This window comes from Pipistrellus hanaki (genome assembly GCF_964339955.1).
Source record: "Pipistrellus hanaki genome assembly, chromosome: 18".
NCBI lineage: Eukaryota > Metazoa > Chordata > Mammalia > Chiroptera > Vespertilionidae > Pipistrellus > Pipistrellus hanaki.
This window is the reverse complement of record NC_140520.1, coordinates 35,148,954-35,164,952: the sequence shown is the minus strand read 5'-3', so window position 1 is coordinate 35,164,952 and position 15,999 is coordinate 35,148,954. Positions and strand designations below refer to the sequence as shown.

The 15,999-nt window shown below is 61.8% G+C and overlaps 1 protein-coding gene across 2 annotated transcripts in view; it reads left to right on the top strand.

The window, feature by feature from the left end:
- Nucleotides 1–15,439, top strand: part of KIRREL1 (kirre like nephrin family adhesion molecule 1) — a 117,740-nt gene extending 102,301 nt beyond the window's left edge. Inside the window, exons 5-15 of one of the 2 annotated variants that reach the window (XM_084866981.1) lie at nucleotides 1,620–1,770; nucleotides 2,774–2,879; nucleotides 2,984–3,132; nucleotides 3,336–3,463; nucleotides 4,124–4,250; nucleotides 5,042–5,142; nucleotides 7,194–7,392; nucleotides 9,208–9,315; nucleotides 9,713–9,852; nucleotides 10,616–10,693; nucleotides 11,075–15,439. In XM_084866981.1, the coding sequence (XP_084723107.1) occupies nucleotides 1,620–1,770; nucleotides 2,774–2,879; nucleotides 2,984–3,132; nucleotides 3,336–3,463; nucleotides 4,124–4,250; nucleotides 5,042–5,142; nucleotides 7,194–7,392; nucleotides 9,208–9,315; nucleotides 9,713–9,852; nucleotides 10,616–10,693; nucleotides 11,075–11,533 (1,746 nt within the window). In that variant the 3' untranslated portion in view covers nucleotides 11,534–15,439. Of the gene's footprint in view, nucleotides 1–1,619; nucleotides 1,771–2,773; nucleotides 2,880–2,983; nucleotides 3,133–3,335; nucleotides 3,464–4,075; nucleotides 4,251–5,041; nucleotides 5,143–7,193; nucleotides 7,393–9,207; nucleotides 9,316–9,712; nucleotides 9,853–10,615; nucleotides 10,694–11,074 lie in introns of both variants that reach the window. The other variant, XM_084866980.1, reaches the window with a different exon arrangement.
- The last annotated feature ends 560 nt before the right edge of the window (nucleotides 15,440–15,999 follow it).

Sequence of the window (15,999 nt, the reverse complement as noted above, 5' to 3'; positions counted from 1 at the left end):
AGACAGGCGAGGGGCCTTAAGGGTCATCTGGGCCAACCTTGTTATGTGACTGGGAGAACAGACCCGGAGAAGAGAAACGAGTTCCCAGGTTCATGGTGCCATTCTGAGCAGAGACCACGAGCGGTGGTCAGAACAGCGACGCCAGGAAACACCCCCTCTGTGTGGGCATGTGGATGCTGGCTCTCTGTGGACAGCGGCTCCGGCCCTCCCCGGAGTTTCAGGAGTTAGGTGTTCCGTCCAGCTCACAGCAAGGACGCTGACGGTCAGGGAGGTGGAGAGCCTTGCCCCAGGTCACACAGCTGGCGTGAGGCAGAGCAGGGTTTGTGCCTGGGCCAGACTGCGCTCTGCCTGCCTTGCTCCTTCCCAGCCTCTGGCTGGCTCAGGCTGAGGAGGCAGGGTCACCCTGTGCACTTCGTGGCTGAGCCTGTGGCAGAGAGAGGCAGCGAGCGACTTGCCCGGGATCACCGGGCAGAGTTCTCGGGGATCTCCTGTTCCTCGGGGAGTTCCTTCTGCAGCTGCGGGCAAGCATGTGTGTGCCCAGGCCTTTGCCAGGCGCGGCTGCAGCCACCGCCCCGCGGAGACACTCACCGTGTGCCTGTGAGTGAGACCGGCCCCAGGGCGAGCTGGGTTAGCTCCGCCCCTGACACCTTGGGCAGCTCACCTCTCCTTGGCCTCAGGCTCACCTTTTGACAAATGAGAATTTGGCCTGGGTGGTGCTTAACGCTTTCACCACCAAGAACTCTGCTCCTTTCCTCCTTCTGGGCTCCATGTTGTAAAATACTTTGGCAACCAAGCAAGCTGACTTGTTAGTGGCAGTTGGTCCGCCCCCCTCCTTGACATTCATGAGAGACCTGGCTCTGCCAGGCCGCACGGGCAGGCCCAGGAGAGGGGTGTGTAGCTTAGGCTCCTGGCCTGGCACGCCTTGGGCAGCCTGCAGTAGGACAGCCCCAGGGCTCTGAGCCTCAGAGTCGGTCTGATGGGTGTGAGGCTTAGGGCCTGTGAGCTCATTCCCTGCCCTCAGGGGGTTCATGGACCAGCAGGAGAGACCCAACTCGGAAACACCCCGGCCCAGTGCCCAAGGGCAGGGCAGAACGTGCGTGCCCAGAGCAGCGTGCAGGACAGACTGCCTGCGGGCGGGGGCACAGGTTCAGGCCGGGGGAGTCCTGGGGGCTGAGGTGGCCGAGGAAGACTTAGCAGAAGAGGAGGGATAGAGCTGGACTCAGAGAATTCCAGGAATCCAGCTCCACCCCAACCGTGAGGCAGAGTGTGCAGCGCACAGAATTGGCTCTGGTTAAACGGTGGACATGAGTTAGTGTGATGTGTCAACATTGGCTGTGACACACGGATCACACTAAACGGTCATGTTAATACCAGGGAAACGGGGGAGGGAGGAGGGCACATGGGCGTTCTCTTTCAAAAAAAATTTTTTGGGTAAATTTGAAACTTTTCTAAAAAATGAAATCTACCAATTAAAGACAAAACAAAACCCGAGGAGAGGTGGGGGCTGGGGACGGGGTGAGCTCTAGGTTAAAGCACCTCCAGCGGGCCTGGCCCTGAGTCCGCCCTCCTGAGAGCAGGGAGGGGCTCAGCCTGACGCCGCCTCCCCCCGGGCCCCCCAGGAGCTGCTGAAGGACGGGAAGCGGGAGACCACCGTCAGCCTGCTGCTCCTCAACCCCACGGACCTGGACATCGGGCGTGTCTTCACCTGCCGCAGCGCCAACGAGGCCGTCCCCAGCGGCAGGGAGACCTCCATCGAGCTGGATGTGCACCGTGAGCGGGGGCGGGGGATGGGGGCGGGGAGAGAGGGGAGGGCAGACAGGGGAGGTGTGAGCCCTGCAGGGGAGTCAGCAGAATCCTCCGAGGGCCCAGGACAGGCTCACTGTCTGCCTTTGTGCCGGCTCCCTGGTGTGACCCAGGGGCGCTGGGGGCTGGTGAAGAGGCATCAGCGAGGAGTCGAGCCGTTGCTGGGTCTAAACCAGAGTGTAGATTTGGGCAAGGATGTAATCTCCCCGTGCCTCAGTTTCCAGCTCTGTATGCCTGCAGAAAACAAATGCAGGCCTATAATTCCTTCTCCAAAACTCCAAACTAACAGAGGTTTTGGATAAGATTCGTTATCCAAAACCTCAACCGAGGCTCTTCGCAGTCTTCATCGGAACAGCCATAGGTTTCGCTGCAGAGGGATTAGTGTATGTGGCCACGGGGGTTGCCAGACCCTGCTGGAGGTCTTGCGTGGTAAACAGTCCATGCACACTGTTACCTTTCTAAGATTTGAAAAATTCTCAATTCTGAAACGCACAGTTTCAGCGGTTTCAGATGAGGAATGTGGACCTGTGCCGCTTCTCAGGGCTGTGAGCATTAAGTGAGGTATAGTGTAAGAGCTTCTAGCGTGGCGTCTCCCAGCTGGTATGTGCTCCATAAATGGCCTCTGCCCTGGGTAGGGTTGGATCTGGGCAGCAATAGAGAAATGCCCCGCCCCCAGCCCTCTTAACGAGCCAGGGGAGCCCACGCTGACATCTAGTGGCCACCGCTGGCCTTTACACCCATTGGCTAATCTGTCCCTTTGGCATCATCCTTGGTGGCCACTCCAGATGGCCCCCTAGAGTCCGCGGGGGGGCTGTGGGTAAAGATGGAGACAGGGGTATTTATTGGAGCGGGTACCCTGCAAACGCAGACTCCCAGGCCACTGCGCACGGTGCCCGAGGGGATGTGCCGGGGAGGGGAACGGAAACCTGGGAACAGAAAAGACCCTGACTTCCCGTCCCCTGCTTTGCAGACCCTCCCACGGTGACCCTGTCCATCGAGCCACAGACGGTGCAGGAGGGCGAGCGCGTTGTCTTTACGTGCCAGGCCACAGCCAACCCCGAGATCCTGGGCTACAGGTGTGCGGCGCAGGCGTGGGCACCCGGGGCGGGCCGTGGTGAGAGGCTCCCAGCCCTAACCTCTCCCCCCTTCCCCCCCCCCCCCGTGTTGTCTCTTCCCCCAGGTGGGCCAAGGGCGGCTTCTCCATCGAAGATGCCCACGAGAGTTGCTATGAGACGAATGTCGACTATTCCTTCTTCACGGAGCCTGTGTCCTGTGAGGTTTACAACAAAGTGGGCAGCACCAATGTCAGCACTTTGGTGAATGTCCACTGTGAGTGGCTGCAAGGGCAGGGGCAGGGGCAGGGGCGGGACACGGGGCGGAGGGAGGGGCCTGAAGCGCCTGGGAGGAGCTGGAGGCTCCATGAAGCTGAGGAGGTAGGGAAGAAACGCAGGGAGGTAGCAGGGAGAGGAGGAGGCTGAGGGGAGCTGACCCCATGACACCGAGACCCTAACGGCCCGCTGCCTCCACCTCAGTCGCGCCCCGGATTGTGGTTGACCCTAAACCTACGACCACGGACATTGGCTCTGACGTGACGCTCACCTGTGTCTGGGTTGGGAATCCCCCCCTCACCCTCACCTGGACCAAGAAGGACTCCAACATGGTAAGCCCCTGGCCGCCCCTCCGGGTGCTGGGAGGACAGAGCTGTCCAGGGAGGGCCAGCATGAGTTTTCAAGTTGAACTTGGGATGTTTCTAAGAAATTGAGACTTAGAGGACAAGGCCAGTTCCTGCGATCACCCCCACCCCTCCTCCAAGAACAGCTGTCGGGGTCCGGGTCCGGGGAGGGCGTGCTGGTGTGTGTGTGTGTGTGTGTGTGTGTGTGTGTGTGTGTGTGTGTGAGGAGGGGGAGGGCCTGAGACAGGCTCTGGGCTGGCGGGGATGTGGTGAATGCCGCATCGGAAGGTGGGGCTGGAGAGGTCAGAGAGGGGGAAAGGCTGAATTCACAGCCCTCCAGAGACCGGACTGAACAGTTTGGGCCGAAGAGGGACTTCAGAGTGGAATTGTCAGGTCACCCGGGAGGCGGTCTCCTCGGTGACCTCATTCTCCGGCCACCTGCCGCCGTCCACCCGTGCGAGCTGGTGTGTTGAATGCCAGCCTGGTTAGAGCTGGGGGCGGGACCAGACTGACTCCTGGCCCCGTCTCCCTTCTGGGCATTCACCTGTGGCCCTTCCTGCTTTCTCTCCACTACATCCAATGCGGGGCCCCCGGACCTAGGGGCCCAGGCCTCCTGGCTCCCCACCCGAGGCTGCTCTCTCTGCCCAGGTCCTGAGCAACAGCAACCAGCTGCTGCTGAAGTCGGTGACCCAGGCGGACGCCGGCACCTACACCTGCCGGGCCATCGTGCCCCGCATCGGAGTGGCCGAGCGGGAGGTGCCGCTCTACGTCAACGGTGAGTGGCCCGAGGGGCTGGGCTGGGCCTGGGGGCGGGGCTGGGCCTGGGGGGGGCAGGGCCTGGGGGCGGGGCTGGGCCTGGGCCTGGGTCTGGGGGGGGGGCAGGGCCTGGGTCTGGGGGGGGGCAGGGCCTGGGCCTGGGGGGGGGCAGGGCCTGGGCCTGGGGGTGGGCGCAGGGCCTGGGCCTGGTGAGGGGAAGGGCTGGGCCTGGGGGGGCGGGGGGGCTGGGCCTGGGCCTGGGGGGCAGGGCTGCGCCTGGGGGGCCAGGGCTGCGCCTGGGGGGCCAGGGCTTGAGCCTGGAGGGCAGGGTCTGGGCCTGGTGAGGGGAAGGGCTGGGCCTGGGGGGGCAGGGCCTGGGCCTGGGGGGGGCAGGGCTGGGCCTGGGGGACAGGGCTGGGGCAGGGGGGGGGCGGGGGGGAGGGGCAGGGTCTGGGGGGGGGCAGGGCCTGGGCCTGGGGAGGGGGCAGGGCTGCGCCTGGGGGGGCAGGGATGGGCCTGGGGAGAGGGGCTGGGCCTGGGAGGGCAGGGCTTGGGCCTGGAGGGCAGGGCCTGGGCCTGGTGAGGGGAAGGGCTGGGCCTGTGGGGGACGGAGGCAGGGCCTGGGCCTGGGGGGGGGGGGGGGGCAGGGCTGGGCCTGGGGGGCAGGCCTGGGTCTGGGGGGCAGGGCTGGGCCTAGGGGGGCAGAGCCTGGGCCTGGGGGGGCAGGGCCTGGGCCTGGGGGGCAGGGCCTGGGTCTGGGGGCAGGTGCAGGGAACTCCAGCGGACCCTGACCGCGCCTTCTGCTCGCAGGGCCCCCCATTATCTCCAGCGAGGCCGTGCAGTACGCCGTGCGGGGGGACGGCGGCAAGGTGGAGTGCTTCATCGGGAGCACGCCCCCCCCAGATCGCATTGTGAGTGCGGGGCGCCCCCCGGGGCGTGGGCCGTGGGCGCCTGCTCTCTGCTCGCTCGGTCTCCTCCGCTCTCTGTCCTGCTCCTACTTCCCTCTGCTTCCGATCCTCCGTCCCTTTCCTCGCTCTGTCCCACCACCTCTGACGTGTGTGACCCTGAGCAAATTGCTTTGCTCCTCAGTGTTTGAGCCTCAGTGTCCCCCTAACACGGAGCACGTGGCAAGCAGCAGGAGCAGCAGGGGTGGAAGGCCAGGGGGCGCCCTCGAGGCGTTCACTGTCAGTTTTTAATGGATTTCAGAAAGAGAGAAGGACATGGAAACATCAACGATGAGAGAGAATCACTGATCGGTTGCCTCCTGCCCACCCCACACTCGGGATCGAGCCTGCATCTGGCATGTGCCCTGCCTGGGAATCGAACCTATAACCTGCTGGTTCATAGGTCAGTGCTCAACCACTGAGCCACTCTTGCTCTCCTCCCTCCCCTCCTTCCTTTCCTCCTGATCTTTCCTTGCTCCCTCCTCTTCCTCTCCCTTCAGCCCTGCCCAGCAGCTCTCCTTCCCGCCCCGGCCCACAGCCATTCCCCTCCCTTCTCCTTGGCTCTGCACCGGCTCCCGCACCACCCCCTCCTCTCTCCTCTTCCCCACACCACGAGCCATTAATTCCTGCCGTGGCCATTAACCGTCAAACCCCTCATCACATTTAATAACCATTTGGCTGCCTGCAGGGCTGCCCAGGGACACTTCATTACCACGGCTGCCGATCCGAGCCGGAGTGCCCTGCTCCCGGGGGCCGGCTCTCAGCCACACCACCCCTCACGCCCTCCTCGGGGGGAAGGGACGCACGGGGGCTGCCCTCCGGGAGCTCGGGGGGCGGGGAGCCCGGGACCCCCTCTCCTGTGGCAGCTCTTGGCCATCATGAGCGTCTGGCTGCGTCTCCCGCGGCAGCACAGGTTAGTGTGCTGCCGGGTCTGGTTAGGGCAGGACTGACGACTGGCGTATGTGGAGGAAACCTTGTCCAGTCCGGTCCTCTCCCTTCCCAGTTGCAGAACAGCCCGGAGAGGGGAGGGAGGCCACACTGGGCCTCGAAGGGAGCCCCGTGTTCTTGACCCCACCCCCCACCCCCCAGGGCTTTATCTACAACATCAGGGGTTCCCAAACGGTGCGCCCACGTCACACACACCACAGGGGACCCTCATAAACACAGGTTCGCCCTGGCTGGTGGCTCAGTCGGGTGGAGCGTTGGCCCGCACACCAAGAGTTTACGGGTTTGCCCTAACCGGTTTGGCTCAATGGATAGAGCGTCGGCCTGCGGACTGAAGGGTCCTGGGTTCGATTCCCGCCAAGGGCACATGCCTGGGTTGCAGGCACATCCCAGTAGGGAGTGCGCAGGAGTCAGCCGATCCATGGTTCTCTCTCATCATTGATGTTTCTAACTCTCTCTCTCCCTCTCCCTGACTCTCTGTTAAAAAAATCAATAAAATATATTAAAAAAAATAAAAAAAGAATTTACGGGTTTGATCCCTGGTGGGGACACATGGGAGGCAACCGATCGAAGTTTCTCTCTCTCTCATCAGTGTTTCTCTCTCTCTTCCTCCCTCTCTAAAAATCCATGAACAGATTCCTGGGTGAGGATAAAAAAAGGGGAGGGGAGGATTCCTATTTAGGAGATAAGTCCCAGGAATGGGCATTTTGAAGGGCGACCCTGGCTATGTCCGAGTGCCTCTGGCGTACGCCTGTCATATGTCCGAGTGCCCCTGGCGTACGCCTGTCATATGTCCGAGTGCCTCTGGCGTACGCCTGTCGTATGTCCGAGTGCCCCTGGCGTACGCCTGTCGTATGTCCGAGTGCCCCTGGTGTACGCCTGTCGTGTGTGGGAGCCGCTGCTTCTCCTGGACTGGGGGCTCCGTGCCCAGGTCTGAGGCGGAGGGTGAGAGTGACCAGGCTCGCTGCAGGGTGTGTGGGGCCGGGCCGCTGGCACTCTGGGCACTGGCCTTGCAGGAGGGTGAGGTGTTCCTCCCTCCCGCCCCTCTCTCACCCCTGCCCTCCCCACCGCAGGCGTGGGCCTGGAAGGAGAACTTCCTGGAGGTGGGCACCCTGGAGCGCTACACGGTGGAGAGGACCAACTCCGGCAGCGGCGTGCTGTCCACGCTCACCATCAACAACGTCATGGAGGCCGACTTCCAGACCCACTACAACTGCACGGCCTGGAACAGCTTCGGCCCGGGCACCGCCATCATCCAGCTGGAGGAGCGAGGTGACGCCCGGGGGCCCCGCTCCCTCCTCTCTCCGGGGCTGGGCTCGGGGGGGACCCCGGCCTGGGCCTCCCCACTGGAAGCTGGCCTATTGCTCGGCGGGGGAACCCACTGACTTTCTGAGACGTTTGTTGTGCGTCTGTTACATGCCAGGCCCCTCGCCAGGGGCTGCAGGGACCTATGTGCCCGTGGTCCCTGCCCAAGGGGCCCAGGTTAGTGGAGGGGCTTAGCCGGGGCAGCAGATGGCTTCAGCTGGAGAGATGGCGAGTGATCTGTGAAAGGCAGCAGCCTGCCTCACTGGGAGGGTTGAGGGTTACCCGAGAGCGTTCATTAAATGCCTGGCACATGACGGAGGCCAGGAGTTCGGGTTTCCCACCTCTTCAAGGATCCTTGGAGAGACACACCCCCCCTGAGGTACTTCTAGTATAATAACAGCAGACATTACCTTTGCCTTTTTTGGAAGTTTGCACGTCTGAAGAGGGAAAAGGCTTTTATATATGTACTAGAGGCCCGGTGCACAAAATTCGTGCACGGGCTGGGGGTGGGGTGTCCCTTAGCCCTGCCTGCACCCTCCAATCTGGGTCCCCTTGAGGGATGTCCGACTGCCCATTTAAGCCCAATCCCACCAGGATTCACAGTCCGGGACTGCTGGCTCCCAACCGCTCACCTGCCTGCCTCCTGATTGACCCTAACCGCTTGTGCCTGCCAGCCTGATCATCCCTTAACCACTCCCTTACCAGCCTGATCAACACCTAACTGCTCTTCTGCCAGCCCAGTCACCCCTAACTGCCCTCCCTTACAGGCCTGGTCACTCTCAACTGCCCTCCCCTGCTGGCCATCTTGTAGTGGCCATCTTGTGCCCACATAGGGGAGGCCATCTTTGACTACATGGGGGTGGCCATTTGTGTGTGTGTGTGTGTGTTGGAGTGATGGTTAATTTGCATGTTACTCTTTTATTAGATAGGACTAGAGTCTTGATGCACAAAATTCCTGCAAGGGGCTCGGCCCCAGTGTAGGCCTCTGCCTTGGCCCCCCAGCATTGCCTAAGCTTTGTCTGGGAAGTCGTCTGGTCTAATTAGCATATTACTCTTATTATTTTTTACATATAAACATACACCCCCCCCCCCACACACACACACACATATAACTAGCCATTTGATATGGGAGATGGGAATAACGGGATCCATCAGTTCTCAGCTGAGGGTGCCCGTCAGGAGGTGGTGGAGGAAGAGAGTAGTGAGTAAGGCAGAGCTCCCCAAGCCTGGCTCCGAAGGGGAGGGGCCGTGACCCACCCAGGACTTCCGGGAGGGAGAGAGAGCTGGCGTCGGAGTCCCAGGTGCTTCTCAGCCCTGGGGGTGGGGAGCCGAGGTGGGCTGCTGGGGATCTGGTGGGTGGGTGGGTGCCCAGGGGGCCTTCGCGATGCTGAGGTGGCAAAGAGGTCGAACACACGCAGCCGATGGGAGAGTTTGGAGACGGCTGACCTCACACGGCCCAGCCAGGCGGGAGAGACCAGGGCTCACAGGAGGGTGGGACAGGAGAGGCACAGACGGACCACCAAGGCCAGGGTTGGGGGGATGCCCCAGCAGCTGGGATACGGTATCACCACGCCCTCCCCTCTGATCAGGCGTAAGCTCTGGCCCAACCCACACACAATGCAGGCCTTCCTCTACCATCCCACCTTGTCCTAAAGCAACCCGAGCACAATCCGGGGGGGGGGGGGGAACTGCGGCTGTGGCCAGCCTGGGCCTCAGCCAGCACAGAGCTCAGAGCCCGGGAGGCGGGCTCCGTCCTTACCCCCTCTCCTTTCCCGGCTGCAGAGGTGCTGCCTGTGGGCATCATCGCGGGAGCCACCATCGGGGCCGGCATCCTGCTCACCTTCTCCCTCATCGCCCTCGTGTTCTTCCTCTACCGGCGGCGCAAAGGCAGTGAGTATGGCCGCGGGCACGGCCTGCCCGCCCGCCCCGGCTCCGGCGGCCGGCCTGGCTCCCAGGGGCCCCGCTCCGGCGGCCGGCCTCGCTCCCAGGGGCCCGGGCTCGGGCTGCCGGCCTGGCTCCCAGGGGCCCCGCTCCGGCGGCCGGCCTCGCTCCCAGGGGCCCCGGCTCCGGCGGCCGGCCTCGCTCCCAGGGGCCCCGCTCCGGCGGCCGGCCTCGCTCCCAGGGGCCCGGGCTCCGGCGGCCGGCCTCGCTCCCAGGGGCCCGGCTCCGGCGGCCGGCCTCGCTCCCAGGGCCCCGGGGTGGCCACTGTGCTTCCCAGCCAAGGCGGGCCCGGGAACCAGCCCTGCGGGGCTGGCAGCGAGCGCCCAGGCCGTCTCCCCTGTCCCAGGTCGCAAGGACGTGACCCTCAGGAAGCTGGACATCAAGGTGGAGACGGTGAACCGGGAGCCGCTCACCATGCACTCTGACCGGGAGGACGACACAGCCAGCGTCTCCACGGCCACCCGCGTCATGAAAGCCATCTACTCAGTAAGGGGCCCGCCCTGCCCTGGCCCCTCCCCCCTTCGTTCTCCAGTAACCTCTGTCCCTGGCTGCTCCTTCGGTCAGCTGGCCTTGGTCCACACACACGCATATGCACACATGTTCACACATGTTCACAACATGCTCACATACACCTGCACACATGCTCACACGCCCTCCAGGCGGATTTCCCGCCAGCAGCCCCTAGACTTCCTTTGCCCCATTCTTTTTCTTTTTCTTTTTTTTTTTAATGTATTTTATTGATCTTTTTATAGAGAGGAAGGGAGAGGGATAGAGAGCTAGAAACATTGATGAGAAACATCGACCAGCTGCCTCCTGCACACCCCCGCCCCCCATTGGGGATGTGCCCGCAACCAAGCTACATGCCCTTGACCGGAATCGAACCTGGGACCTTTCAGTCGGCAGGCCGACGCTCTATCCACTGAGCCAAACCGGTTTCGGCTGCCCCATCCTTCCCCTGCAGAGTCAGAACTGGAAACCCCTGGGATTTTTCACATCCCACTGCCTCACGGCTGGATCCCTGAGAGGGGCAATGGCCCAGCCCTGGTCACATGGTGTGTCAGGGACAGAACTGTGCTAGGGCCAGCTCCCTGGCTTCTCCCCACCACATCTCCAGTCTCCGCTGGGAGGTGGCACAGCCTCAAGCCCACCCAGGACCCGGCCTTCCCATTGAGGGTGGCCTCAGGGTGTGGGGATGGGTGCGTGGGGGTAAGAGCGGACTCCTAAGGCCTACACTCCTGCTGCTCTGCAGTCCTTCAAGGACGACGTGGACTTGAAGCAGGACCTGCGCTGTGACACCCTCGACACCCGGGAGGAGTATGAAATGAAGGTGGGAAGGGGGTACAGGGGGGGGGGCTGTCATAGGGTCCTGGGTGCTGAGATGGGAAGGAGGGCAGGTCGGGAGGGAGGGGCAGAGGGGGTGGGGGGGGTGTCATAGGGTCCTGGGTGCTGAGGATGGGAAGGAGGGCGGGTCTGGAGGGAGGGGCAGAGGGGGGTCGGGGGGTCTGTCATAGGGTCCTGGGTGCTGAGGATGAGGGCAGGTCGGGGAGGGAGGGGAAGGCCAGGAGGCCTCCTGAAGGAGCCAAGGAGGCAGGAGGTATTTGCTGGGAGCACAGGGGCGAGCCCGGGAAGCTCCGAGGGGGGACCACGGCGAGGTGGGACCCCGCCACCAGGGGGCGCGGCCTCACCCGCCTCTCTCCTCCCCGCCCAGGACCCCACCAACGGCTACTACAACGTGCGCGCCCACGAGGACCGGCCGGCCTCGCGCACGGTGCTCTACGCCGACTACCGCGCGCCCGGGCCCGCGCGCTTCGACGGCCGCCCGGCCTCGCGCCTCTCGCACTCGAGCGGCTACGCGCAGCTCAGCTCCTACGGCCGCGCGCCCGCCGCCGACTTCCCCGAGCCCGCGCCCGCCGCGCCCGCCGCCGACACGGCCAGCCAGCTGTCCTACGACAACTACGACAAGTTCGGCGCCCACCCGTTCCCCGGGGCCGCGGGCTACCCCACCTACCGGCTGGGCTACCCGCAGGCGCCCGCCGGCCTGGAGCGGACCCCCTTCGAGGCCTACGACCCCATCGGCAAGTTCGCCACGGCCACGCGCTTCTCCTACACGTCGCAGCACTCGGACTTCGGGCAGCGCTTCCAGCAGCGCATGCAGACGCACGTGTAGCCGGCAGGGGGCGCTCTGCGGGCGGAGGGCAGCTCTGCGGGCGGCAGGGGGTGCTCTGCGGGCAGAGGAGGACCGGCCCCCTGATATTCAGGGGCGCTGCTTGCCCGCCGCTCCTGTCCCCAACCAACCAACCTCCCTCCTTCCGCCCTGGCAGGTGGATGGACAGGTCTCCCCCCGAAACACCCACCTGAGGTGCTTGCTCTGTGCTGCCCAGCCTCCTGGGCCTGCCCTTCCCTCCCCCGCGGGAGGGTGGGGCTGGGAAGGGGAAGGTCGTGGAGAGCAGAGGGGGCACTTTTTGGCATTCCTGTCCCTTCCTGTCCCGCCCCTCTGGTCTCCCAGGACGGGGGTGGGGGTTCGTGTGGGAGAGGAGGCTCTGGCCTAGGGGGCCGCATGCAGTCTAGGGGTGAGTGTTGGCGCTGGCACATAGAGGTGGGCACAGGATGTCCTGGCCAGTCCTCTGTCATCTGCATTCATACCCCGGTGTACCCCCTTCCTTCCTTGGGACTGCAGAAGGTCCTGGGGCTTATTTGACCTTGGCCTAGAGAACAGCCCTGGCACTGAGTTCAAATCCAGCCCTCCTCCAGGGAGATGAAAATGCCCGCCCTCCTGGCTGCCCGCTGCGGACGCCCGTCTGTCAGTCTGCAGAGGGATCAGGCTGCCCCCCTTGCCTTCTCTGTGCGGGGCTAGCAGACATGTCAGGGGTCATGGTGGAAGAAGGAAAGGCCAGGAACCACGTCCTGACTCACCAGCAAGACGACTGTATGTGACGCAGCCGTTTGCAGAAGCCACGCTAGGGGTGCCCACCCACGCCTTTCTCTCCCCAGGCTGCCCCCCTTCCTGCCTGGGGAGGTGTGGGTGAGCGGGTAGGAGCCTTATAGGCTATTTCTTCAAAGAAAAAACAAAACAAAAAACCCTTCCCAATAACAATAAACATCTCATTTGGGGGGGAAAAGGTAACAGTAAAGCTGTAGGGATTCCCCTGCCCAAATACCAGTCCCAGAGGGCACCTGCCCTTCTCCAGCTTCCTGGCACCGTCCGCCACTCTGTCTCCGAGCCTGTCTCTGAACACCCGGCGGTGAGGCCTGTCTGCGGACGGCTGACAGGCTTAGGGAGGGGACCCGGCTCTCAGACACCCTGCACCACCCCACGCCCACAGCGGCCTAGAGACCACCGTCTGAGGGGGGCGAGATGCCCTCTTCACACGGGTTTTGCTTAAGCGTCTTTCCCCCTCTTGGATCCATCCTGTTCCTCCGCTTCGCAGTGCCTTGCGCTCAGGTTGGCCGGCCCTGGGTGGGAGGCTTCCAGGGAGTGGGCATTCTGAGCCCCAGACACTGTCAAGCGTTGCAGGTTTTCGGGAACAGAGGGGCCAGGGGGCTGGTAGGAGGAAGGGAAGACTGGGTAAGGTGGTCCAGAGGGCGCTGCAGGCAGCCGCGGCCCAGGCTGATACCCACACATGCACACGCTCGGTCCCCATGGCTCTCAGCCACCACCTGCTAACCAAAGAGAACCAGCACTCCAAAGAACCCCGCGGGGACCTGGAGTGCACCCCCAGCTCGCTCAGCCCCGAAGACCTGGGCGGGGCCTCCTGTGGCCCCCAGGATGCACCCCGGCCTTTCTCGTGGTCGCCATTCACGATCCAGTTCGCTTTCGTGAGTGCCGGGCTCCCGGGCCACGTGCCATCGGCACCTTTGGGTGGGTCTGCGGGGTGACACGCCTGGCCTCCCAGCTACCTCTGTCCTCCAGGCGGGGCCGGAGCCCCAGGGACCTGCCCTTTGGGAAGCATCCAGGCTCCTACACATGCCCATCCCCGGGAGCCGACCCCACCCTGCGCGGTCCTCGTAGGCGGGCTCAGCGAGGAGGCCTGTTAGGGATGCGGGTTCCTCTTTAGATTCATGCATCTTGGTGATTTTCACAGAATCCAAACGTCATGGGTAACCTGTTAAACATCGGGAATACTCCACAAGGCGGTTCTGTTTGGGGTTTGGTCAGATTCTCCTCTTTCCCCCTTTTCGGTTGCAGTGTGGGGTCCATTCTGTTGAAACGATGGAGAGGAGGGGGCCAAGGTCACTAGGTCACTGTCAGCTGGCACTGAGAGGCCATTCGTCCTCGGAGGCCTGACACAGCTGTTGAACCTTCCCTGGGGCCTCCTGGGCGCCAAGCAAGAGAGGCCTTTTCCTGCCCAGCGACCGCTTACAAGGGGAAGCCTGCAGGCTGAGGGGTGGGTACAGGGGCGAGGCCTGAGGTCAGCTGACCCCTCTGTGACGGGGCATGTGAGTCCAGCACGTCTGACACATTCTGGCTCTGGAAGCGGTTCTTGGGCTGCTGGGTGAGCCAGGGTTCCTTTGCGGAGGGCCTCGCCTGCATCCCCAATCCTGGACCCCTCAGCCCACCCACAGAGTTTGCATTAAGCAAAAACCCTAAATCAGGAAGGAAAGTGGCCATGGGTTAGGGCGGTGCTGTTTTGCTGGGGATGAAATGGTCGGTTTGACCACTGTCTCCAGCCGCTGTGTCTTCTCCCCCAGCATCATGAGGCAGCCTCTCTGCCCCTAGGCCCTCTCGTTACCCAGACGGCAATCCTGGGCTCCTTCAAATGGAATCAGGTGGTTTGTGACTATAGGGTAAGGTGACCAGACATCCCAATTTTGGCAGGACAGTCCCAATTTTTAACAATTTGTCCCACGCGTTTTAAAAAAGTTTTGCAAAAATTGGGACTTTTTTTAACGGGACGCAGGACAAATTGTTCAAAATCAGGACATCTGGTCACCTTACGATAGGGTATGAAAAAAATGATAAAACCCAGACCCCAGCTGGACTGACCTGGCTCAGTCACTGCCTCTCTGCTGTGTGGGCACTGTCCCCATGGCTACACTGCCCAGGCCAACCGGCCCCAGAGCCCGGCTTCTCTGCCGCCTCGGTGCTGTGTGTGCCGGCCAGGTGACCGCCCGGCCACGGTGGGGCCAGCGAGGAGGCAATCACGGAACTCGAGGGCTCAGGCCCAGGGGTGCCATTGGGAAGGCATTTATTTTTGTGAAGAGGCTATAAAATTGGCATTTAACTCCCATTCCTTTCCCTCTGCCTCTCCCTCCCCAGCTCCTCCCCCTTCTCTCATCTCCTGGAGGCCAGCCTCCTGGAAGGCCTGGCCTTGATCAGCTTGTCCTGACCTTTCACCTCTAGCCTCAAGGAGAGGACAGAAGGCACGGCTTGGGAGACGGAGGGGAGGCAGAATCCCATTTTCCTGCATCACTGTGAGGGCCAGGTCCTGCTCCTGGAGGAATATTTGCTGCGCGTAGTGGGGGTACGGCATGAGCCTGCTCTTAAAAACAACTCCGTTTGCATGTAACTCTCATTCCTGCCCATCTCCTGCCCCTGCTGGCTTCTGAGGGCCGCAGCCGGTGGTCTTGTCAAGTGTGGGTGGGCTATGGCTCCTTTGGGAGCTTCTGGTCTTGAGATGCTGCCCCTGCGAACACCCCAGCTTGGGCGGGAGCAGCCATGGTGCAGCGCAGCCGAACTCCACTCACTTGCTAGCAACAGTGACTTGGAAGGTCTGGCTGCTGCTGGTTTCTCCAGAAAGAGGCCCAGGCCTCCCTGTGGTCTCATTTTCTACCCCAACCGTTCTTGGGATTGCAACCTCCATTTCTGGCTCCAAACGAATTCCCCCCCACGCGAACCCCAATACTAAATGGATCCACGATGATTAAAAGAAGAGAGAAAAAATATTTTTGTTAGGACAGACCATCGTAGATTTTTAGCAATGTGTATCTGTGTGTCCTTCACGACTTTTCCTATTCTGCCTTTTTTTCATTTTCCTTTTTTAAAAAATATTATGTACTATATTTTTAGTCTCAAACACACTATATATTATATATATTTAATTTTTATATATAAATATAAATGTTCTAAAAAGTACCATGTTTTGTGTTATTCATGCATGAACAGCTCCACATACGTAAAAGCTTGCCTGATCTGGGGTGAAATGGTCCAGACTCGGGGGAGGATAGGGGATTTTTGGACTGAGATCGCAGACAGCATATTTGGGTCCCCTCCAGGCCCTGCAGGGAAGCACATTTTTCTCAGTTTGTGGCTCGCAGAGCCCTGAGGCCGATGTGGCAGTCCAGAGACGAACAGAACAGCTCCAGCCTCCGTGTTTTGCGGACACAGCATCCAAATGCTCTATGCCAAGTCTGATTATTGGGATGGGGAAGAGGGAAACTGAGTCAGGGATCCAGATTCCAAAGGATTTGGGGGTAAGGGTGGAACAGGATTGGGTCCGTTTATTAAAATGCAGTGGTTTGGTAAAAAGCAAAGCTACCAGGTGTCAACCTTTGAACTTGTAGTGAAACACACACACACACACACACACACACACACAATGGTGTACACACACAAGCCATTCTGCTGAGAAATTCCAGATTCTGTTTCGGTAGAGATTGTAAGGATTTCTCTTTGCTCCTTTTACAGGATAATTT